Source organism: Halichoerus grypus, chromosome 1 (genome assembly GCF_964656455.1).
Source record: "Halichoerus grypus chromosome 1, mHalGry1.hap1.1, whole genome shotgun sequence".
Classification (NCBI taxonomy): domain Eukaryota; kingdom Metazoa; phylum Chordata; class Mammalia; order Carnivora; family Phocidae; genus Halichoerus; species Halichoerus grypus.
The window spans coordinates 161,217,804-161,242,770 of NC_135712.1; the positions used below are offsets into that span (position 1 = coordinate 161,217,804).

General features: G+C 49.4%; 2 protein-coding genes across 5 annotated transcripts in view; one reads left to right on the forward strand and one right to left on the reverse strand.

Annotated features, from left to right (window-relative positions):
• CFAP92 (cilia and flagella associated protein 92 (putative)) overlaps positions 1-13,294 on the forward strand; it is a 64,826-nt gene extending 51,532 nt beyond the window's left edge. Inside the window, exons 12-15 of one of the 3 annotated variants that reach the window (XM_036099687.2) lie at positions 7,982-8,146; positions 8,726-8,938; positions 9,036-9,180; positions 13,087-13,294. In XM_036099687.2, coding sequence (XP_035955580.2) covers positions 7,982-8,146; positions 8,726-8,938; positions 9,036-9,180; positions 13,087-13,121 — 558 coding nt within the window. In that variant the 3' untranslated portion in view covers positions 13,122-13,294. Of the gene's footprint in view, positions 1-7,981; positions 8,147-8,725; positions 8,939-9,035; positions 9,395-10,011; positions 10,224-13,086 lie in introns of those variants that run through there. The other 2 variants (XM_078074482.1, XM_036099683.2) reach the window with 2 other exon arrangements.
• Positions 11,070-24,967, reverse strand: part of ACAD9 (acyl-CoA dehydrogenase family member 9) — a 45,072-nt gene continuing 31,174 nt past the window's right edge. For both annotated transcript variants that reach the window (XM_036099695.2, XM_036099696.2), the window contains 11 exons: positions 24,071-24,144; positions 19,960-20,035; positions 18,534-18,604; positions 18,144-18,263; positions 17,182-17,310; positions 15,036-15,115; positions 14,236-14,362; positions 13,962-14,039; positions 13,309-13,437; positions 12,402-12,474; positions 11,070-11,603 (listed from right to left, as the gene is read on the reverse strand). In XM_036099695.2, coding sequence (XP_035955588.2) covers positions 11,503-11,603; positions 12,402-12,474; positions 13,309-13,437; positions 13,962-14,039; positions 14,236-14,362; positions 15,036-15,115; positions 17,182-17,310; positions 18,144-18,263; positions 18,534-18,604; positions 19,960-20,035; positions 24,071-24,144 — 1,058 coding nt within the window. In that variant the 3' untranslated portion in view covers positions 11,070-11,502. The remainder of the gene's footprint in view (positions 11,604-12,401; positions 12,475-13,308; positions 13,438-13,961; positions 14,040-14,235; positions 14,363-15,035; positions 15,116-17,181; positions 17,311-18,143; positions 18,264-18,533; positions 18,605-19,959; positions 20,036-24,070; positions 24,145-24,967) is intronic.

Below are 24,967 nucleotides of genomic sequence, written 5' to 3' on the forward strand. Positions count from 1 at the left end.
CTTTACAGAAATTCTCATGAGTTCGTTTTATTTTCATGAATAAGTTAACTTTTTTTTTTTTTAAAGATTTTTTTATTTATTTACTTGAGAGAGAGAATGAGAGAGAGAGAGAGAGCACATGAAAGGAGGGAGGGTCAGAGGGAGAAGCAGACTCCCTGCTGAGCAGGGAGCCCGATGTGGGACTCGATTCAGGGACTCCAGGATCATGACCTGAGCCGAAGGCAGTCGCTTAACCAACTGAGCCACCCAGGCGCCCGATGAATAAGTTAACTTTTATTAAATATACATATAAGAGCATATGTGTGTGTGCTGTTAAAAATAATAAACCCATTATCCAGCTCAAGAAATCAAGCATTATCAATACTTTTATAGTTTTTTGTGTGCAGTTTCCCATCTCTTAGCTCTTACCCAGAAGTTACCATTATCCTAAATTTCATCTTTCACTTGCTTTTCTCTTAAGGCCTACTGCCTACATTTATATGTTTTTGTGTGCTCATTTTATTTTTTTATTGCAGTATAGTTGAGACTGCATGCATATATATCCATAAACATTTTTAGATTTGCATATCTTTGAATGCTAAAAAATGGAATGATACTGGATATAATCTTATGCAGTTTTAATTTTTGCTTCAACCATGTTTATGTGTCTAAGTGTAGGAATATACCACAATTTATTAATGGGCATTTGTATTCTTATGTTTTGCTATTTAAACAAACATTTTTAACATAGGTATGCAAGACTTTTTTGAGATGTATACTTAAGATTAGAATTGCTAAGTTGTACTTCTGCTTGCCTGGGTAATACTTTCTTTTCCAAAATGCTTATACCATTATATACCTGCCAACCATGCAGGACTTTCTATTTTCCTACTTCTATGCTCACATCTCTTATAGTCAGACTTAAATTATTGCTAGTCTCTAATGCATAATAGTATCTATGAAGGTTTTAATTTGCATTTCATTGTTTACTAGTGCATATTTATGAATATGTTTTCATAAATTTGGTAATTTCTTATTTATAAATGTGTTCCTTTTAACTTTAGGTGGTTTTATTTTAATGTTCTCAGTGCTAACAATGGCATTTTATAAACATTGCAAATCTCTTTTGGTGCTTGACTTCACTCTCTTACTGGTGTCTTTTAATGGACAAAAGTTATTTTGTAAAATTTCCATTTCTTTTATGACTTAAATTTTTTGCCTTATTTAAAATCTTTTCCTATCCCAAAGTCATACAACTATTCTGTTTCCTTCTAAAAAGATTTAAATTTTTGTTCATCATATTTAAATTTTATCTGGAATTTTTCTTTAAAGATTTGAGATCGAGTGAGAGCGAGGAAGGGAGAGAGCATGAGCAGGGGTTGGGGGGGGCACAGAGGGAAAGGGAGAAGCAGGCTGTCCACTGAGCAGGGAGCCTGACATGGGGCTCGATCCCAGGACCCTGAGATCATGACTTGAGCCAAAGGCAGACTGAGCCACCTAGGCACCCCTGGAATTTACTTTTCGTATGAAGGTAGGAATCTGATTTCATTTCTTCCACATGATCAATGGTACAGCTCTTTGCTTAAAAGCCCATCCCTTCCCCAGTGATACATACTGCCAATTCGGTCAGATCAAGTTGCTCTTTATACATGAGTTTGTTTATGGGTATTTGAGATCTTTATTGAAATTGCACTTACAAATGCATTATTTTCTTCAAAGAATCAGTATCTCTGTTGCTTTTTTTATTTCTATATTGTACACTTATTTTCTACTTAATTGATTTCTACTCTTATTCCTTCCTACTTTTGTTGGCTCGAATTTGCTCTGCTTTTTCTAATTTCTTCAGATGGATATTTAGATAATTTTCAGACATGAATCATTTTATTATAACATTCATTTTGGCTAAAAACTTCTTATGAACATTAAGTGCATCCTCCAAGTTTTTTTTTTTTTTAAAGATTTTTATTTATTTATTTGACAGAGAGATAGGGACAGCAGGAACACAAGCAAGGGGAGTGGGAGAGGGAGAAGCAGGCTTCCTGCTGAGCAGGGAGCCCGATGCAGGGCTCAATGCGGGGCTCAATCCCAGAACCCTGGGATCATGACCTGGGCTGAAGGCAGACACTTAATGACTGAGCCACCCAGGCGCCCCAGTGCATCCCCCAAGTTTTTAAACATCATATTTTCATGATGACTCAGTTAAAAATATTTTCTATTTTCCATTTTCATTTGTTCTTTGATCCATGGGTTAGTTAATAGTATACACAATTTCCAAATACTTTAGGATTTTTGTTACCTCTTTTTGTTATTCAGTTCTACCTTGACTGCATTATCAGAGAATATATTCTGTATAATTTCTATCCTTTGTTGATATTTGATTTACGGTCCAAAATAGGTTAGTCCTAGAAAGTGTTCCAGAGTACTTGAAAAACAAAATGTATCCTGTAGGTGTTGACAGTGTTCCAAATACATCAACTTTGGTGTTCCCCCCCCCCAATCTATATTCTTATCTTTAAATTTTGTCTCTTCTCTCAGTTACTAGGGGAAGTCTATTAAAATCTCCAAATATGATTACAGATTTCTTTATCCTCTCCTGTTTTTGCTTTATATCTGCCAAGCTTATGTTTTAAATATACACAAATTTCAGATTGCTTTATCCTGTTGATTTCTTTTATAAATACGATAGGTCTTTTTGTCTCTGGTACTACTTTTTAGATGTATACATTAAATACAGTAAAATTAATAAATCTTAGGTATACAGTCTCATTTTTATCTACGTACGTATCTATAAAACCATCAACACAGATCAGGGTGTTGATTCTGTCAATCCAGGAAGTACCATGCTTCTGACCAGTTAACTACTATCTTGAGATCTACTTTCTTAGCAAACTCCAAATATACCATACAGCACTATTAACTACAGTTACCATGCTATACATGACATCCCCGTGATTTACTTATTGTATAACGGTGAGTTTGTCTCTTTTGACCACATTTATCCAACTCACCCACTCTCCACCTCCAGCAACCACCAATCTGTTGTGTATCTCTGAGTTCATAGTTTTTAGATTCCTCGAGTTCACTCAGTATCTGTCTTATTTTAGCATAATGCCCTCAAGGCCCATCTATATTGTCACAGAAGGCAAGATTTCCTTCTATTTTATGGCTGAGTAATATTGCATTGGATATACACACATGCACGTACACGTGTGCACGCACACACACACACACACTCCATCTTCTTTGTCCATTCACCCATTGATAGACACTTAGGTTTCTTCCATGTCTCGGCTGTTGTAAATAATGCTGCAATGAACATGGGGGTGCATTTATCTTTTTGAGTTAGTGTTTTTGTTTCCTTCAGATGAATAACCAGAAGTGGAATTGCTGAATCACGTGGTATTTCTAACTTTGAGGATCCTTCATACTATTTCCATAGTGGCTGCACCAATTTACATTCCTATCAGGAGTGCACCATGTTCCATTTTCTCCACACCCTTGTCAATACCTGTTATTTCTTGTCTTTTTTTTTTTTTTTAAGATTTTATTTAATTGAAATTAGACAGAGAATGAGATAGAGAGAGCATGAGAGGGGGGAGGGTCAGAGGGAGAAGCAGACTCCCTGCTGACAGCAGGGAGCCCGATGCGGACTCGATCCTGGGACTCCAAGATCATGACCTGTGTCGAAGGCAGTCGCTTAACCAACTGAGCCACCCAGGCGTCCCATTTCTTGTCTTTTTAATAATAGTCGTTCTAACAAGTGTGAGGTGAAATCTCTTTGTGGTTTTGATTTCCACTTCCCTGACGATTAGTGATGTTAAGCACTTTTTCACTTACCTGTTGGCCATTTGCATATCTTCTCTGGAAAAATGTCTATTCAGATCCTCTGCCCATTTTTTTAATCAGGTATGTTTTGTTATCTTTTGGTTTTTCGCTATTGCATTATAGGAGTTCTTTATTTTGGATATTAACCCCTTACAGGTTAGTAAGTTCCCTTTTCATTTTGTTGGTTTCTTTTGCTGTGCAGAAGTTTTTTAGTTCGATGTTGTCCCAGTTCTTTATTTTTGCTTTTGTTGTCAAATCCAAAAAAAAAAAATCACTGCTAAGACTGATGTCAAGAAGCTAACTACCTATTGTTTTCTTCTAGGAACTTTATTAGTTTCAGGTCTTAGGTTCAAGACTTTAATACATTTTGAGTTGATTTTGTGGATGGCATAAGATAGTGGTCCAATTTCCTTTTTTTTTTGGTATGTGACTGTCCTATTTTCCCAGAACCATTTATTGAAAAGACTGTCCTTTCTCCATTGTGTATTATTGGCTCCTTTGTTGTAAATTGTATATATGTGGGTTTATTTCTGGGCTCTCTATTCTATTCCATTGACTTGTGTGTTTTTATGGCAATACTGCACTTCTTTGATTACTATAGCTTTGTAATATAGTTAGTTGAATCAGGAAATGATGCCTCCAGTTTTGTTCTTTTTCAAGATTGCTTTGGCTATTCAGGGTCTTTTGTGGTTCCATAAAAATTTTAGAATTGTTCTGTGAAAAATGCCATTGGAATTTGCATAGGGATTATATTGAATCAGTAGATTGCCTTGGGGTGTTTCCATTAAATGGTGAACAATGCATAGGAAAAATTGTAGAGGCTCTTCATGATATCTTCTTCCGGAGAGGATTTAATTTTCTCGTAGCAGGCAAATAAAGGACAAATTCTCTTAAACAGGTTTATCCCTTCTTTGCCCATATTTCTAAAGCATAGATTTTCTGAATTCTGAACTGTGCACTCTGAAATCCAATTTTTGTTTCCCTAGCATGGTGACATTTTCCAAAATATCTGCTTAACATTTGAACCTCTTAGCTGCTTTTTCTGCTTGGGGTCTTTTTATCTGCTTCATTCATCTTATTCATGTGCAATTTAGGAATCAGCAAATACTTTGAGAGCAAACTGTATAGGGAAGGAAAAAAGGATTCAATGTACTTCTGCTCTCCAGATTCTTGGCCCCTCAAATCCTGAGTTCTTCGCTCGCTCTACAGTGATGTCAAGCAGATGTCCATTTCTCTCTGCAATTCTGTCAGTTGTTGCTTAATATATTTTGAGACCACATTGTTAGGTGCACAGGGATGTTCATGATAGTTATACCTTCTTGCTCTTTTTCTCAATATACAATGTCTTTTGTGGCCTCTTGATAGATTTTTATCTAGAATTATGTGGTCTGATAGTAAGAATGCCACTCCAGTTTTGCTTGTCTTGGCTTTGTGATTCCTTTTTGCCTAGTTTATATTCTTCTACCCTTTAATTCCAACCCTGTATCTTTTTGTCTAAAGCAGTTTTTAAAAGATTTATTTTGTAAGTAATCGCTACACCCAGTGTGGTGCGTTTTGAACTCATGACCCTGAGATCAAGAGTCCCATGTTCTACTGACTGAGCCAGCCATGTGCCCCTAAAGCAGTTTTTATAAACAGCATACTGTTAGGTTTTTTTTTTTTAAATCTGAGATTGATTAATTGGCACAACCCGTTTACTGAGAATATTGTTAGGTTAGGCTTTTGAGGGACCACCTCATTTTCTTTTAAATTCCTTCTATTTGGTTCTTTTGACAAACCAGGTTTTTTTTTCGGATTTAAAAGTTTGCATTGTTTCTAAGGTGGTTGTCCTAAAGACCACATTCATTTTGATATATTCCTACTGAATTCTGAGACTTTTTATATTAAATTTCTTTTATAAGCCAAATAGCACATTTAGAGCCCCTTTTATCTTTTCCTACTCACACCCTACCATCCCTTTTATATATCAGTCTCCAGAATTCCAGTTCTAGGTTATTATACCTTCCTTGGTCCTTTTCAGAAAAGAAAACTACTAGGATACTGGACACCATTACTTGCTACCTTTGTCCAAATACTCCTGGGTTTTCCTCCTCCCTTTTGGATCTTTTCCGAGTGTATTTCCAAAGGAAAGTCTCTGCACAAACTTCCCAAGCCTTGTACACCTGACACTGCTGTCAGTGAATGGCCGTCTTGCCTGGGTGTACAGCTGAGCTTCAAGTTCTTCACCTTGTTCACAGTGCTGCTGTTCACAGGTGGCCTGCTCGTTCTCTGGCCGTTTTCAAAATCTGTCTTTGCCCTTGTGGTCTTACAAGTCACTGTGTGCCCAGGCCTGGCATTTTCCTTATCTATTCTGAGGCTCCTTCTTTCTTAAAATCTCCTACTCCTGCTTTCCCCTTCCTTTTGGGGCTTCTGTTATTTGGATATTTCCACTTCGGTTCCCAGTCTCTAAACTCAGGCTTTCTAATTTTATCTCAAGCTGGTTCCCAGTCCACTAATTGATTCTACAGCTGCCCCACTTCCACGGGGCGTCTCGCTCGCTTGCGCCCTTTATTTCAACTCTAATGTTTTACACCCACTATTTGCGTTTCTTTAATCAGCTGCTTTTAAGAATGATTATTACATTTGCCTTAAATTTTTACCCCATCTCTTCCAGTAGCTTGGCTTCAGTTCAGTTTGTGTCTGTGGTCTTTTATGCTGGTTCTACTTCTCAGGCATCTAGTTCCTTTGGCTGTGGATTCCAAATTTCCCTGCAGCCCTCAGCTCCAGGGCAGGGAATCCCAGGTGTCCAGAACTGCTGACCACTGTTCTCACCTCACCACGTGATCTCTTTTGGCCAGAACTTCCATTTTAAACTCTAAGGAAGAAATATCATGAAAGGAGAACTGTCTCCCTCAGTCGTAATACACTAGCTCTAAGGTTTGGAAGGAGCAGGGGACTTGCACTTTTGTGAAAGGAGACGGACTCATTCAAACCAACCCTCCCACTGAAAACACCTAGAAGAACTGGACAGAACACTCATGCTGATTGAAGCTCTGTGTGTGCCATTACAAGGCCCCAGCTTAGATGGCCCCTCTGGCATAGTCCTCTTGAAGGTGCTCACAGGCCGAAGTTTTTTCCCGGTCTCTGCCTCCAGGCCCTGTTGCTCCCAGCTGTAGGGGTCTTGTTGCCTTGACTTTTTTTTTTTTAATTTTTTTATTGTTATGTTAATCCCCATACATTACATCATTAGTTTTAGATATAGTGTTCCATGATTCATTGTTTGTGCATAACACCCAGTGCTCCATGCAGAACGTGCCCTCTTTAATACCCATCACCAGGCTAACCCGTCCTCCCACCCCCCTCCCCTCTAGAACCCTCAGTTTGTTTTTCAGAGTCCATCGTCTCTCATGGTTCTTCTGTTGCCTTGACTTTTGACTCCTGTGTGTGAGTCACAGATTTATTGAATCTTTCCCTTGATTATCTTGCATTCTTTACAGAAATTCCTCAAAGATTCCAAAGCTAAGACACTGGGGCTTGGCCTAAAGAAGTGGATAATGTGAGTCAAGGTCACATCTTCAGCTTAAAAAAAGAATTTTTTTTTTCCAAAGCAAAAGATGGTGATTTTGCTGAAGGTTAATAGGCAAGTGATGGGCAAGCTACGCTACACCGTACTTAAGAGTGCAACTCTTTCTTTTTGGGGTCCCAGCCACCTTTCCCTGCCACCTTCTGTTCTCTCTCCTCACTGCAGCTTTCATTCACAAAGGAAGCTGACAGACCATCTTGGGGGCTCTGGAGAGAAGGTGACACTCCCGATGTAGTCAGCACTAAAAGGTGACCATGGGCAGGGATGGCAGTCCTTGCTGCTTGAGGTCATAATCTTCCGTGTATATGCCACAAAAGCTTCAAGCTTCTCCCACTTCTGACCATCTGAGCCCCAAATGCTATCTGTGGCTGGGTGTTGTGTATTCCAGTTACTTTGACCTTAGGCAAATCTCATTTCTGGCCCTGACTTCCACCACGGACAGTGAGGGGTTGGAGCAGATGGCCCTTTGGTAGGGTTCTGTGATGGAATGGCAGCTCCAGAATTCGAGACGTGATACCTGCACTGTGGCCATGTCCCACAGATCACCTTGCTCACCACAAGCTGGCAGCTGGTGTTCAGGGGCCTGTGTGTAATGACTGGTGTCTCTTTCTTCAGAAAAATATTACTGGAGCCTACCAGGTTAGCAAGAAGCCTTCAAAGTCTGTGGTGAAGGTGATCAGAATTTCAGCCCCTGCCAAAGACGCTGTTTATAACTACAGTATCCAGACCCTGAACTCCACAGGGCTTGCTAAGAAGGAGCTGTATCGAGAGATGGCCAAGGTGAGTGAGAGGCCCAGAGAGGGAGGCAGGCAGTCCATGCTTACCTAACTCCAGACAGAAGAGTATTTGGCTAACCCAGTGAGCTCTTCCTGCTTTTGACCGTACCGCCTGGAGGTGAGCAGGGGCTCGCCAGTGTGCACAAGAAAGCCAAGCAGCGAGAGGAAGGAGACCAGGGCACCACGTACTGGGGGGAGACGTGTTCTGTTCCCACACTCTATGGGAATGCTCCACACACAAGGGTGAGCCGAGAGATCCTCAACATAGACTCCTATGTACCTGGCTGCAAACAAGTGCAGGGTCCTCACCTCTGGAAAGCATTTCATTGCTGTCACCCCAAAGGAAAAGCCTTGGCAGGCTTCCACCATGTTAGCTTTAGGGAAGGGCTGCTCTGTCAAAGAGAACAGGAACGTGACCCTCACAGTTCAGTTATTCTGAACGACCCAGCTGTGTTGTCAGGAACTGTCATTATGCCCCAATGTGCCACCGTTTCCGACGCTTGCTTGGAGATCAGAGGGCCAGTCAGCCCCAACCATGGCTGCTATCAGCCCTTCCATCCTCGTGTCTGCCCCTTGTTTCCAGGAGCCATGGAAGAGATTCACGTACTCCCAGAAGTACCTCTCAGCCATGGTGGAGCCTCAGGACTCCGAGGAAGAGGAGAAGAAAGCGAAGAAGAAATCCCGCCAGGCCTGGCTCACGGCCAACGGATTCCAACTGACAGGTCTTCACAGAAGCCCTGAAAGCAACCGTCACCCCAGACTGCCACCCACTGGCACCATCGCAGAGCTGAACGAGGTCCACAGGGTGGGGTGGGGCCTCAGGTGGGGTGGGGCCTCAGGTGGGGTGTCTGCAGGGCCCTCCCTCCTAACTTACTGGGGTGTTTGCCATGTAGGAGTGGAGGGAAAATGCCCGGTTTGCTAACGTGCTGGATCGAGAGAGGTGGAGTTGGGACCGGCGCCAGCAGGACTTTGACCTGTATAAGAAGCCACCGCTTTTCCTTGAGCTGCCCCCTCCTCCAGCACCAAGGCCTGCAACAGGTAACAGCGACCTCTGCGAGGTGGAGCCTCCTGACGCTGTGTGCAGTCAGGATTTCTGCTGCTTCGCATCTCTGGCCTTTTTGTTTTACCTAAAACTAGGAAGTTGAGTCAGAATAGGTCTGGCATTAATGTGCTGGGCTGGAACTCAGGAGCCCTGGATTCTAGCTCCAGCTGTAATACTAACTTGCTGGATGACGTTGGGCAAGTCCCTTCACTGCTCCTGGTCCCTGGAACCACACCAGATGGTTTGAGAGAGCGCGTGCGTGTGCAAGTGGGGGCGGGGCAGAAAGAGAATCCTCAAGCTGACTCCTCGCTGAGCGTGGAGCCTAACACAGGGCTTGAACCCATGATCCTGAGATCATGGCCTGAGCCAAAATCAACAGCCGCCCGCTTACCCAACTGAGCCACCCAGGCACCTCTCTGGGCCTGGTTTCTTAGCTATAAAACACCTAAGTTGGGAGATCAGTCTAAGGGCTTTCTGAGCCCCAACACACATTACCCATGTCTAGATGCCTGGCCAGCAGCTGGGGGCAGAGGCTCTGGGCACCTCTGGGACCTTCTAACTCCCTTCCTGCTCCATGATGTTGCCATTTCCGTGTGGGGGAGGGAGGCTAGAAGCACGGGTCCCTCTCATCCTTCTGTTTATGAAGATGGGCCTCCAGATCATTTACAGGTTGACAGAGAACCTAAATTTGCTGGTTGCCAGAAATTTTGTTCAGGGAGAAAGAGAGAGGAGTTTATATGGACAAGGTCTGCCAGAGAAGCCTTTCTCAGAAAGCCAGAGCAGATAAACAAAATGGATTTCTTTCCTCCCCCAACCCCTGAGGGCAGCTGGTAACAGCTCCATGGAACAGGAGGAAGTGCCGACAAGCTGCTGAAATTTGTCTCCCCCACTGTCTGGCCCTTGCTGCCTCCCTTCAGAACAGGCTCCGGGTTCTGGGGTGGCGTGAAGGTCTCCTGCTACCTGTTGGCGTGGTCCAGCCCAGCAATGCCAGATTGCCTCCTTGGCCCAAGTGCTGCCGCTGGGCTCCACCGCAGGCCTCCCCAGCCCGTGCTCCCTGGGCATGTCCGGCAGCCTGCGCCTGCTGACAGCACGCCACAGATGCGCGCTGGGGCCTCTCCTCCCCACCACGTTTAAAGGAAACTCGGAAATGGCAGGTGGGAAAGGGAGATTTGAACCAGGGGTGCCCATGCCACAGGGCCTACAGTGAAGCCCCCTTTCCCAAAGGGCTGCCTGCGGCATGGGGTCTGGACGGCTGCTTCCCAAGCTTCCCTGGCGCCGTACCAGATTCGTACTCTCGATTTTGTACACGGTGCTTCCTTGCCAACAAAACACTTTAAGACCTTCAGGTTTCACTGGAAAGTTACCTGCAATGTCACAAGATCCATCAGCTTTTACCTTTTGAAGATTAGTTACCCAGTCCCTGGCAGAGCGCTCAGGCCAGCCCAGGTGTCCGCACAGCAGACCAACTGGTACTTGAAGGGAACAGAAAGAGCCTGGCCTTCTCCTCCCACCTCAAGACAACAGCTGTAGTGGGTTTTCTGGAGCCCCACACAGCCCAGAATGGAGCCTAGAAAAACGCAAAGGCCTATTAGTGCCACCTCCAGATTCCGCGTCGTCCCCCTCAGGAGTGGAGGCTGAGCTCTGTGCAGACAGCACAGAGAGGCCCCGGCAGGAAGGAGCATGTGCTGTCATGTAGCGGCCTGTGCGGTTTTCACCCAGCACCGGAGGAGGACCACAGACAGGCTCGATAATCCCAGGGCACCGGCTCCCTCAGCATGCAGGGCCCTCTTCCCGCAGGGCGAAGACAAAGCGCACTGGAGGCCATCCCCGGAGGGCGGATCTCAGGGTTCTGAGGAAAAACAGGATCAGTACAGCACAAACGCGAGAGGGCTAAACAAACACAAACTTGTGCATTTTATATTTTTTGTTAGTAAGTGCATCTGTTCCACGTACACAGTTTGTAGGCTGTTTCTTGGAGAATGCAGTCTACAAGAATGTGTGGTCTAGCAGAAGTGGCCATCCATGTCCCTGCCAGTCTCCTGCCACAGAGGCAGCAACACGAGCCCATTGCCACTGTGACGTCTCCTAAACTAGCGGAAGCCCCTCAAATCCCAGGTGTCACCAACTGCATTCTGTCTCTTCAGCACCTGGGACCAGGTCAAGCAGCAGTGCCTGCAGGGCAAAGCATAAGGAGGCACCCTCAGGCCAGGAGAAAGCCCCTCTGGTGTACAGGGGGAAGAAATGGCTCCACTGTCCGGAGAAAGTTGTCCATTGATGGGCCATGGCCTGGGGGCAGCAGGGAACACTGTCCCTTTGCTTCAGGACGTCCTATCCAGAGGGTGGGCACAGACGTAGGCTTGCTTCTCGAGGATCTGCTGGGACACTTTCTTAATCTGCTCATCTAGATTTTCTGGAGAATCTGGGAAGAAAAAAGAAGAATAGGCTTGTGAGGACAGAGTATTGCTAGGGATGCTGTGTTTCTGTTTTGTTTTAAAGTTGGCCCACCCACTGTGAAGGAACCCTAAAGTTAACTCTCCTCCTCCACACCCCTAGGAGGTGATTCTGGCTGCAGGGAGAAACCGGGATGGGAACAAAGGGCTCATCCTGTTAATCCCTGAGAACTCTGGATCTTGTGGGAGCAGGGGCTGGAGAAGGACCCTCTTGCCAGTCAAGCCTACAAGAGGAGCAACCATGTCTTCCCGCAACAGCACGGAACAGACACGCTGGCACCCAGAGCCAGGAGCTGCACGCAATTGTGTGCTCCTCTCCTCCATCACTTGGCAACAGGGCTGGGCTCTATAGCAGGGGACACATGACACGGAGCCCTGAGGCCAAAACAACTCTAAGGGTCAGAAGAAGAATCTGAGCCAGGTGTTCTCAGACATGGCCAAGGGGCTAAGGTAGAAGAGGAGCATTCCAGACCAACAGCCCTATGAGCCAAGCGCCTGCAGAGGCTAGGGCCAAAGCCTGGAACATATGCGAGGAGGGCAGCTGCCAGACTCGGGCCAGGCACGTCGGGCCACAGCTGTGGGAGCTCTGACAGTCTTCACCTGCAGGTGCATGCTCCTATCTGGCAGGCCCTGCTGGAGATGCACCCGACCCTACCAGCCATCACTCAAGGGAGAGCTTGGTGAGCAGCCAGCAGGCCCTGGGAGCCTGGCCATCAACAGTCAGCTGACTCAGGCCCACACCTCCCTCCCAAGGCCACCCTACTTACACTTGTCCAGCTGGGACAGGGTGAAGAGATTCTGGTAGTAAGCTTCTGCACAGAAGATGTTGGCCAGCAGAACCTGCCAGAATCAAGGTTGAAGAGGATGACGTAGGGCACCCCCCACCCCACCCCACCCCGGTGTGTGAGTTTTATTTTTTTATTTTTTTTTAAAGATTTTATTTATTTGACAGAGAGAGAGACAGCGAGAGAGGGAACATAAGCAGGGGGAGTGGGAGAGGGAGAAGCAGGCTTCCCGTCGAGCAGGGAGCCCGATGCGGGGCTCCATCCCAGGACCCTGGGATCATGACCTGAGCCGAAGGCAGACGCTTAACGACTGAGCCACCCAGGCGCCCCTGGTGTGTGAGTTTTAAGGAACTCAGCCAAACTCAGCAGCTTGGCTGGGGTCAAAAGGCCTGGCTCAGGAGTCAGAGTCTTAGGTTCTAATTCCAGCCCTGACCCAACTAGCTCTGTCCCCAAGAGCAAATTACTCAATACTTCTGAGCCTCAGTGTCTTCTACGGCAGGAAGGCCATCATAATCCTAGTGCCCACAGGCTGTTGTGGGACAATGCACATAAAGACCCAGCACACAGTCAGTGACTGCATCCAGCCCCTCAGGCAGGGTGAGGAAGGGAGACGGGGTGAGGGCACAAGGTCTGGGATCCCATCACTCACCTACCCCTCTTCCCTCAGGTAGAAAGACAAAAGGGAGTGGCCCCGTGGCCTGAGCAGCACAGACCTTCTCATCAGAGCTGACCACCAGTGCTGGCCACGGCCACAACTCAGCAAACCTGCCAGCCTCCTGGGACCATGCCTGGGCCGAGGCCCTTGACTTGCCCATGCCCCCCACTGACCCCCTTCCCCAACCACGGGCTTCATTAAAGTGCAGGGGATAAAGCCAGCAGAGAGGCTCACCTCGTGGTCGTGATTTCGGATCCCCACTCGGATCGAGCGGCTGGCCCTCGACAGCACGGCCGTCATGCCGTACAGGTTGATGAGGATGTTGGCTACCCGCTTCAGGATCATCTGCTCCTCCATGATGGTCTGTGAACACAGAGCCCGGGTGGAGACTCGCAACTCAGGGCCTCCCTCCCTGGGCACATCTTCAGCCATCTTCAAGACTCATTTCATGCCTCAGTGAAGGGGGGCTGACACTGCCTCTCCCTTTGGGTTGTGAGAGGCTGGCTCACTGGCTGCCTTGTTTTCCCTTCTGTCTAGATTTGGGCATGGGTCAAGACAAGACCAGGTCCCAGAAACCTGGCTGAGACCACTGGCTGTTGCTTACTGTGCTTCATGTCACCCTGAGCAGCAACAGCCTCACAGAGCAGGGTCCTAGATTTGGGCCCAGGCAGGGCTGCCCTCCCTACTCCAAGGAACCTCTCTTTACCAGGAAGGCACCCACCCAAGTGTCCCCCAGGAACAGGCAGCCCCACCCCACCCCTTCATGGTGAACAAGATTTCTTTCTAGGCTTGGTCCCAAAGGCAGACACTTGGGAAAACATCCCATCTCTCCCTGACCCCCAAGTCGGAGGGCCTGCCATCCCCAGATCTGGCAGGGGCCCGGGTACCTTGCCAAAGCGGAGGAGCAGTGTCTCCACAGTGCGGCCAAAGTAATACACGTTCTCCTCGAGCTTGCTGGCACTGTCCTAAGTATGCCAGGGGAAAGACCACTTAGCGACATCTCCCCCACAGTGCCCATCCCACCTGGCTGGGGCTCTGGGGCCCAGGGGCTCTGCTACCAGGCTGGGCCATCCTCCCCAACACCCTGGTCACAGCCCTCTGGAAGGGGATATCCATCAGGAGGGCACCCACATGGGGGGTATGCCACGTGTGCCCACTCACTGCGACACTGGGGTGCACCGCTCCCAGCTTCCCTGTCAACCCCAGATCCACGGTTCGGCCCAGGGAGTCTCGCAGCCTCTGGCTGACGGTCTCAACGATAGTGGTCATGTTGCCCCGTTTAAGCTCTCTGCAGAAAGCCCACGGCCCTGTGACCTCAGGCCCCACCGCTGGTTCCCATTGCCCAGCAACACCCATTCCCTCTGACTATCCAAGGCATTCAAGGGACCAACTCAGGATCCAGGTGCTGCCCTGCCCTGGGCCTGCTGGATGCCCAAGACCTCCCTGCCTGTCAGAGAACAGCTGGTCTCTGAGGTGGAGCCACACAGAGTGCTCAGTCACAGTCACAGCCAGCCCCCAGGGGGTGCTCTGGGGTGAAGGAGTCTGCAAAATGCTCTGAGCAGCCCATACTGGGCTCCAGCAGTGATTTCTAAGTGCTCCAGGCTCACGATGGGGGGCAAGAGGAGCAAGAGAGTGAGAGAAGAGAGCAGTCTCGTGTTAGCCTTCAAGCCCAGCGCCTGTTGGAGGGATAGTTCTCGTTCTCCAGGTTCTGAAAACAAAGCTCCCTGCAGCGTGGGAGACGGGAACTGCCGGGGGAGGAGGGTAGTGAGGCAGCTGGTCCCACTTATCACCTGCAGATGAAGGCCAAACTCTAGAGCCTGGCTTTTAAGGCTCCGGTCCCCTTCCCTCCCTCCAGCCAGCCTCTGACTACATGGCTCCATGGCCCCCATCCCAGGACAGGGCAGCCCCCCCCTTGCCGCCCCAGGATGGACCTCTGATGGGCACACGGGGTTGGCACCTACTTGATCCTTGCAGTCAGGACGCGGCCGGCATGCTGCAGGCCTGTCAGGGCAATGTACATCCGGAGAATCTCGTTGGTTCCCTGTGGCCAGATCAGTATGGAGGTCAAGCTGGCCCATTGGGATGGCCCTGTTTGTGCTGTGCATGTAACTGGGTTGGCCACCCCACTGCCCACTTGCCAGTGCCACGGAAGCTGCCGCTCTGGAAGCAGCCTCCCACTGGGAACAGGGCTGTGAGCTGAGGGTGAGGGCAACACGCTGGCTACCCCTCCACAGGGACGAGCAGGGGGCTGACCAGACGGCCGTGGCCTCCCTCAGGGTCTACCACCTCTCTGTGAACAACCAGACAGGAGTCATTCCTTTTTCCAAGCCTCCAATTTGGCTTCTTTAAAATGGGAGAAATCACCTTCCCCAGGAGGGAGGGGTGCTGGTGCCCAGGCGCAGCAAATGCTGGGAGGGTGCCACCAGATTCCTCAGGGAAGCCCCCGGCCACTGAGCACGAGAGCTGGCTGCTCCCCAGTGCCAGGGACCCATACCCAGAGGGCTGCCTCTCCCCTGCTGCTGCACCTGCGCGCACTGCTCACCACCTGGGATCGCGTCCGGGAGGCGGGCCACACCTCTGCCCACGTGCACAGTGCGCTGCAGGTCACACGGCCAGCGCTGGGCACTGAAGCCTGCAGCCAGGCTGGGCCGTGGACAGGACACTCCCACGGGAGAGAAGAGGAGCTTGGAAGCCTGCAGGCTAAGGTGTGCCCCATCCTGCACAGTCTCCAGACTGGAGCATTTGCTTCATACTGAGGGCTCCGTGGCCCTCCGTGCCCCCCCCGTCAGGACCAAATTCAACCGGCCAAGGGGAAAGGGCTTTAGAAGAAGCAGTCCTGGGGCAGCAGGGATGGGACATGTCCCTATGCCCTTGGGAAAGTGCCCCTTGTGCCCTCAGGCTGGTCACATCACATCCTGTCTCTAAGGAAGAGGACCAAGGGCTGGGATGCTGGAGGGCATGCCAGGAACAAGAACAGCCATGAGGTCTTCCCCCTGGGTTGGGGAGCCCAGGAGCTGGGCCCCACATGCATGAGATCTGAAGGTGTCCTTCAGAAACCACACCGGTTGCTCAGGCTCCAAGCCTCATCTACGGGCCTGCCTCCTGCACACCCTATGACCATCCTAAAATTCCATCCATCTCTCTCTACAGCCTCTGAAGTCAACCCCTCTCTTCTGCAGCATGCATCTGGCCTCTACAACCCTCCCCCCCCACCCCCATCAGCCCCTGGGGAATTTCCCAGAACGGGAATGCATTCAAGTCATTCCCTGCTCAGAAACCTCTGATGGCTTCCAGTGCCTGCACAGTAAGATCCAAATTCTTCTGCTTATCAGTCAAGGCCCTCCATAGCCTGGCTACTTGTCTCCCCTTCTCATCTACCCTCTACCCCCACCCCCATCAACTTTTCTACTACCTGCCCCAGCTCCCCCTACTAGGACTATTCACTGTTCCCACAAAGACTTGCTTATTCTACCCAGCACTGGCAGGTAAGGCCTGATCGAGCCTGGCACATTCCATCTCCCTGTCCTTGGCCTAAACCACCCTCCCCTTGGCCAGGTCACAGTTGTTTCTGCCCCCAAAGGCTACGTACACTTGCTTCCTGAGACTCCAGCCCACTGTAGGGGGAGGTGCCACTCGGGCCCTCACTGCGTGGGTATTCCACAGTCCACCCTGGTCAGTCAGGCCATTCAGTCAGACCGCAAGCTCCCCAAAAGCTTCTCTGTGGCCCCAACCCCCCTTTTCTTACCCCACCCGGGGTCTCCCCCTCACTGAATTCCCTTTTTAGGCTTGTGAACCCATGGAGGGGGGCAGCAATTAGAGAGGGAGGTGTCAGGGCTGGGGAAGCCTGTAGAGAGGACACTGCTGAGTTGCCTCCGTATCCTGAGGAGGAAAGCCAGACCCAGAATGAGCCCTGGAGGCATAACCAGACCTCCCGTGGGATCTCTGCTTGTCCCACCACCACCAACGGAAGTGCAGACTCAGCAGAAAGGGCCCTCGTTTGGCCCCTCAGCCTCCCCTCCACCCCCTGGGAAATGGGGCTATGCAGAGGCGTTGAGGAAGGGCAGATGAGAGCGCTCAGGGTGGGTGGCGGGATTGTTGGGCACTCACCTCAAAGATGAGCAGGATGCGGCTGTCACGCAGAAAGCGCTCATACGGGTAGTCCTTCACGTAGCCTGAGCCCCCGAGGATCTGCAGTGCCTCGCTCACACACTGCCAGGCGCCCTCTGAGCTGAACACCTGCCACAGAGCCAGGACCCAGTTAGCACGGGAGCGGCAGTGCCGGGTGCCTTCCACAAGGGGGGTCTCAGCCAGGGCAGGTTGGCTGGGGATGGAGTGGGAGGCTCGGCGTGGAGAACCTGGCTCTAGGACGAGACTGACCCAGGTAGCAGCCCTGTCAGAGTCTCACTGGGTGGCCTCGGGCACGTCCTTTTCTTCCTGGATCACAGCAACCAGCCGTGGCTCCCCACCCACCATGACTCTTCCTACCTCTGAGGCTTCCTTGGGGTGGAAGGGCCCACTCCATACCTTCCACATGGAGAAAACTCCTGTCCTTTTAAAACCCACCTCAGACTCCCTCTCCAGGAGGCCTGACCCTGCCCACCCAGCCCCATTCACCCACAGCTCGCTCCTCTGCATGTGAGCTGCTTGGCTTGACACCTGGCTGTGGGTGACACGCAAAAGTGGAAGGCCGTCCACCCACAATAAAAGTCCTTCTCAAGAAAGCTCAGCTGCTATGGCATACCGATGGGAAATTATAACACACGGCCTATATTTTCTCCATCTGCTATCAACTGGTGACAACTTGGCATAAACTGTGCTGGGGAGACACTGTCCTGTCCTATAAACACACTCAACTGGGCACTGTTCTTTCCTGTTTCTCCCGTGCCATGCTGGCCTCCCCAGCTGCATCCTAGGGCCATGCCTGGCACATGGTGGGGATGTCATAAATACTGGATCAATGATAAACTGACCTATAAGCTTGCGAGAAGAGGCAGACGGCAGGGAACACTGGGTCTGAAAGGCCGCAGCTAAGGAGCTATTCTGGGTCTCTCAGGCTGGGCAGGGATTACCTTCACCATGGCAGCCTCGATGGAGCAGTCAGGAAACCCTGGTTGGTCCAGCATCCCCGCAGTGAGGTAGGCCATGCTTTCCATTACATAAGCCTTCTGAGCCATGAGGGCAAACTTCTCCTGGGGTGTTCAGAAAAAAACACAATCAAGAAACAATTTGCATGTGCTGAGACCCAGATGTGCCAGCCAGCAGAGAAAGTAATGAAGTCCAGAGCCTCAATGCCCAAGAGCACCAAGCCCCAGCATTCATGACAGCGAGCCACATTAAATAAAGCCTTATCTTGTCTTCTTCCCAATCACTGCACGGGAGTCACCAGCACAGACCACACAGGCACACTTTTCATGCCCACACGTGAAACCAACACATGCAGCGCCCATAACCTTCAGTACCTGAATTAGTCCAAATTCACTGAGGTTCCTGTTGAACTGTTTCCTCGTGCAGGCATATGCAGCAGTCATTTCTGAAGAAGAGCAGAGTCATTAAAAAGAACCATTTTCCGGCTATCCTAAAACGATTTCCTAAGGCTATCATCATTACCCTGCAAACACTCAGGCAGGAACTATGAGAAACGGGTCTGCTGAGACCAAACACCCTGCCAGACAGCGCTGCCCCTTCCTAGCGTATCTGGCCAGACAGGCCTGAATCTGGCCCTTTTTCTTACCAGATGACAGGCCGGGCCAAGCAACCACCATCCCTGAACATCACCACTGACCTCACAGCATTGCTGCCAAGGCTGCCAGAGCTGCAGGTGTTAAGTAAGGCACCCAGCATGGAGCCAGGGCCCTGGAAGCACCCGACAGGAGGAGCAGGCTCACGCCTGTCACAGCTGTCCATCACCAGAGCAGGAGGGCAGCCTGTCGTGTGTAAAGCGGCCTCCCAGTGGTCAGCGGCAAATGCCAGCCCCTCCCCCTGCAGTCAGCCTCCTCAAGAGTCTACCTCCTTTGGGGGCAGGCCGACCATGAGAGCCCCCATGAAGCTCTTGCATGGAGGAGTTTTCCTGATGGGGAAGCAGAGGCCCAGGGCACTTCAGGGCCTTGGGAGCAGCTTAGCAAAGTGAGCCGAGGCCTGAGTTTGGAGTCTGACAGGATCAGCTTTTAGACACAAATGAGTAGCCTTGGACTAATCACTTACCCTCTCTGAGCCTCAGGCTCCTCATCTAGGAAATGGAGGTAAGAGGTGAAAACAAAGCCTCCCTGTCCCCACCTGGCCCTGAACTCTGAGGAACTTCATAAGCACTACATCAGCACCCCCACAGCCAGGGCCCCATGCCTTTCCCTGCAGTTACCTCCACAAAGCTAAGATGATAATGACATCCATGCCCAACAAAAACCCTACAGGGTTGTTCTAAGTTCACTGACAAAAAATTCTAGGTTTCAGGTATGCTGACAGAAAAAACAAAGGGAAGATCCTGAGGCTAAGTGATCGGAGTTCCACTCCTCACCCACTGACTCTCCCACTGAATTAGCACTGATGTCTTCCTCACATCTGGATGTTTGTGAAGTAGCTCTGTTCTTAGTGGTCAGAGCAGCAACCCCTCTTGACCTCTGATGGTCCGCTCCCCCACTCCCCTGATCCTTTGTGAGCAGGTAAAACAGAGGAGTGTGAAAAAGGAATATTAACCACTTGGGGGCAGATTGACCACATTTTTTGGTCTAAACCAAAGTCCGAATCTTAAACTGCAGCTGGGCTGTCTGTCCATCCGAAGGCCTGGCTCAGCAGCAGCCTGTGTAAGGACATGGTAGAGCCTCCAGGGTGGAGTGGGGGCTGCAGGGGCAAGACTGGGCCACAAAAGGCTCCTGTCCCTGACTTACCTACCAATCAATTTCTTGAGCATCCCGGCCACAGTGCTGCCCATGCTGAACCGCCCACTGTTGAGGATGTTCATGGCCACCTGCAGGGAGAAAGGGGGCGGCTGAGACTGCACTCCCCAAGTGACCTGCTCACCCCTGCTGTGCTGGGAAAAGCCCAAAGGTCCTGGAGGACCACAGGTAACAGACCACAGCGCTGCTTGTCTATTTTTACCAGATGGTTTCTTGAGGACAAAAGGCAAGTCTCTAGAGAATTCTGTGCCCGCATCTAGGAAAGTTAATCGTCCTGCCAATCCCCACCAGGCTAGGAGACAGTGTGGTCCCAACACATCACAACAAGGTAACTCAGTCACAAACATCCTTGGAGTCACCTCCTGATAAAGGAACCAGACAACATTATTCCAGTAGAACAGGCCAATTCTTAGTCCTCAGAGGAGGGGCAGAAACTAAGACCTACTGGGTACACCCTGCACGCTACCAAGACTTTCCCACCGGCATGAGCCTCCTGAAGGACAGTAGTAACCCGCCAAGCCCCTCCCACGCCTGTGATGCCCAACTAGGAGGCCTCAAAGACAGGCTGGGGCTGAGGGCAGAAAGGAGTCTGTGAACACCACAGTTCTCCTAAAAGCTCAACTCCAAGCGTATTACTGCTTTTCAGTGAATGCTTATGTGTGACTTGGATGAATAAATTATGCAACTGATTCTGAATTTATGATCACTTGTTAACCTGAACGGGAGAATCTCAAAGCACACATTGTGAGGTTGGAAACTGCTCCAATGACTTGGGGGGAGGGGGGGTGGGCGCAAGTGCAGATTCCACCTGCTGAGTCCTAGGGGACTGGGGAATGCAGGAACAAGGCCCGGCCTTGGGGGCTGAATGAGGGAGCAGGTGCGGTTATGTCCCACCACAGTGTGATACCCAGATCCTGCCCTGCCTCCTCTGGGGGCCATGCCTCTGATCTCAGACCGCCTGAGTCTCAGGCCTCGGGTGTGCACTGGTCTCGGGACCTGCCAGGACTATGAGGAGCAAGTGAATTCTCCCACCTCATCCCCTCTGCCCACATGGGCTTGTAAAAGCCGGTTCACGGTTTTATGAAAGCAATCCATTTCACGGCCCCTTCAGAATTTCTTCTTACGCTCATTAAAAAAAAAAAGAGAGAGAAAGAAAGAAAAAAGGATTTGAGACTAGATCTCATTCCCCAGAGGATCAAAGACCTAACAGATTTTGCCCTTTTTCAAGACGGGCTCCTGAGCTCAAATATCAACCCTCCTCAACCATGGGGCCTCCCCTCCTGCCTATGAGGCACCTGCCCGCTTTACGAGCTTCTCTCCCGCAGATGTCTCCTTACAACGGCATTCTACACCGCACTTTGCCAGAAGCGAGACACAATCCACACTTCCAACAGCCCCTGCCTGGGCAGTTCACTGACTGCCGCCATACCTCAAAGGTCTGACTATCGATAAAACCTCTGACTGGGTGCCTGGGTGGCTCAGTCGGTAAGCATCTGCCTTCGGCTCAGGTCATGATCCCAGGGTCCTGGGATAGAGCCCCGCATCGGGCTCCCTGCTTGGCGGGAAGCCTGCTTCTCCCTCTCCCACTCCCCCTGCTTGTGTTCCCTCTCTCGCTGTGTCTCTGTCAAATAAATAAATAAAATCTTTAAAAAAACAAAAAACCTCTGACTACCCAGAGGAGGAGACTCTTCCTTTTCTCCCACTTTGGCCAGGCGATTTTCACCTGGCCTCTGATCATTTTGTGGTCTCTGGGATCACTCACTTTTTAGCATTTAGGCCAACGGGCAAGCAATCCTCCTAATAACAAAGAAAGGGCTTTGGAAATCTATTTTCTTTTGTATATTAAAATAATTGTTTTTACATCTAACACAATGGGGAAAATGTCTCAATGCAGTGTGGAAAGGACTAGGGCAAGGGGCATTCCCATACAGGAACCAGCCCAACTCTCCACATGTAACCTGGCAGCGGGGGCCAACAATTAAAAATGCTTGTGCCCTGAGCTGGAAAGCCTACTGCTGGGTGTTTAAACTGTGGAAGTAATCAGACAAGTGTGCACAGATACAAGCAAGGAGATAGACCACGCAATATGGTTCTGAGTAGGAAAGAAGAGAAAACAGTGTTAAATGCCCGACGCTGGGAACATCAAATGTGCCACCACCATACAAAGAAATACTCTGCAGCGTAAAATATTAGCAATATACATTTACTAGCATGAAGACAGTATTAGGATTTCTTGATAAATGAAAAAATACAGGTTATATTACACGAATAGCATTACCAAATGTTTAAGAGACGTATGCTCTTTAAAAAGGTCTAGAAAGGGGCACCTGGGTGGCTCAGTCAGTTAAGCGTCTGACTCTTGATCTCAGCTCAGGTCGTGATCTCAGGGTTGTGAGTTCAAGCCCCATGTTGGGCTCCATGCTGGAATGGAGCTTACTTTAACTAGCTTAAATAAATAAATAAATAAAAAGGTCTAGAAAGATGAGCACCCAAACTGAACGATGAATAGCAACTCTCTTAGAATCGAGCTTCAGCTAATTTCATTTTTTCCATCTATATTCTCTCATCTGTATATAACATCTGAGTTACACAAATAAACATACCACTATGCACACACTGCTCCCTTTTTGTCCTTTCACCTCTCAAGTCATTTGGTCCACATTCACCAAGCAGCCTCCAGCCAGGAGCTTTGGCTGAACGCATTTATCAGATTCTCATAATACCCAGGAATGGAGAAAGGTATTGCTGTGATCCCTGCTTCACAGCCAAGGTGGGTGGGGCTCCCCAGAGCGAAGATACTTGCCCAGGTCACCTGGTAAATTAGGGCTGGGAAACAATAAAGACAGCCAGTTGGCAAAGGAGGGGGGCCTGGGTGGCTCAGTGGGAGTGTGCGACTCTTGATTTCGGGGTCATGAGTTCAACCCCACGTTGGGTGTAGAGATTACTAATAAATAAGCTTTAAAAAAAAATGGGCAAAGGATCTGAAAATACATTTCTCTAAAGAAGATGTATAAATGGCCAATAAGCACATGAAAAGATGCTCAACCTGATCACTCATTAGGAAAATCTAAGTCAAACCACAATGAGATACCACTTCACACCCTCCGGGATGGCTATAATTTTAAAAATGCCCAATAACAAGTATCGGTGAGGATGTGGAGAAACTGGACCGTCCTACGCTGCTGCTGGCAAGGTAAGTGGTGCAGCCACTATGGAAAACAGTCTGGCAGTTCCTCAAAAAGAACATACCGTCACCATATGACCCAGCAAAGTTCCTTCTAGGTATATATACCCAAAAGAACTGAAAACATACTGTTCACGCAAAGACTTGTATATGGATGTTCATAGTAGCATTATTGATAATAGTCCCAATGTGGAAACAGTCCAAATGTCCATGAGCTCACGAATGGACAGATGTGGTGTGTCCCTACAATGGAATATTATTCAGCTACAGAAAGGAATGACAAGTGCTACAGCATGGATAAACCTTGAAAACATTATGCTAAGTGAAAGAAGCCAGACACAAAAGGTCGCATATGGATTCCATTTACACGGAATGTTCAAAATAGGCAAATCCATAGAAACAGAAGGTAAAGTAGCGATTACCAAAGACTGGGAAAGGGGAAATGAGAAGATATGGCATTTCTTTCTGGGGTGATGAAAATGTTCCAGAATTAGACCATGGTGATGGTTGTACAACACAGTGAATATACTAAATAATACCCACGTGTACATTTGAAAATTAGTAAGTTTATGTGATATGAGTTTTAGGTCAATTAAAAAATAATAAATCTGACTCTAAGACAGGACCCATGGCTATGCACTCAGAGAGACTGAGCTTCCTCAGTGCCCACTGGCCTGCTTTCTTTCACTTGCTGGAGAGAGGAATCCTATCCCTACTTGAGGCAAGGGAAGACTCGCAGTACCACACACTCCCTCTTCTGGGAGCCACCTTCTCCAACTGCTGATTTCCCGGAGAACTACACACAGTCACCTGGCAAGCACGCGCTGGTTGGCTATAAGCAGGGATGGGACAGGGGGCTGGGGGCCAACAAGCTACACCATGAACCCGCATGGCCCTCACGGGGGCTGCTCCCATGACGCACCTTAAACCCGCCTCCGACTTCTCCAAGGACATTTTCGATGGGCACCTTGGTGTTTTCAAAATGCACCTCACAAGCTGAAAAAGATGAAATTGAAGGCCTTACCTGATGAATGCAGAGCACTTGCACTGGACCCATAGGCATGAAATGTAATTCATTCATTTGTTCACTCATTCAATCTCCAGCTACTGAAAGAATAGTACAGAGATACGGTTCCTGTCCATGTGGAGCCCCTACTTTGCTCGGGACATGATGATGTTTAAGTACTACAGATGAAATAGAGAGTGGTGACAGAATCAGAGGTTGGAGAGGGGGCAGATAGTAACATTTTTGTTAGGGGTTTCCATCAGGCTTTTCTAAGGGGACACTTGGCAGATGTTTGGAGGAGCACGAGCCAGAGGCAGAACCATGGAAGTGGACGGCACAGGCCTTCTAAGGTGCCTGGATTCAATGGGAGTGTGGGTCCCACTTAACTCAGATGCACTCGCAGCCTGCTCTGTGCTCTGCGGAAGCGGACGGCCTTTCCCTGCCTTGCCCAGCCAGCTGTCGCCAGGGGCACGGAGCCCAGCCAACACGAGCCCCGGCTGTCCCTGTGCTGGTGTGGTCCAGCTCAGCCCGCCAGGGGCTCCTGTGAGCTGCTGTGAGAACAAGCCCCAGCAGGGTACACACGCAGCCGACCGGGGCCCCACCCACAGCCTGGAGCAGGCTGCCTAGCACCCGCAGGCTGCAAGAAGGGCTCACTGGCAGCTGAGCGCTCGGGTGGTTTCTCAGACAGGGGGACGGGGGCAGCCCCCGAAGTCAGGAAGCGCTTGGCGTGCAGAGGCAGGCAGAGAAGGGAAAGCGTGGCCGCGGTGAGGACAGAGGTGGGAGGGAACAGGGGCTTTTGCACCATGTTTTCCG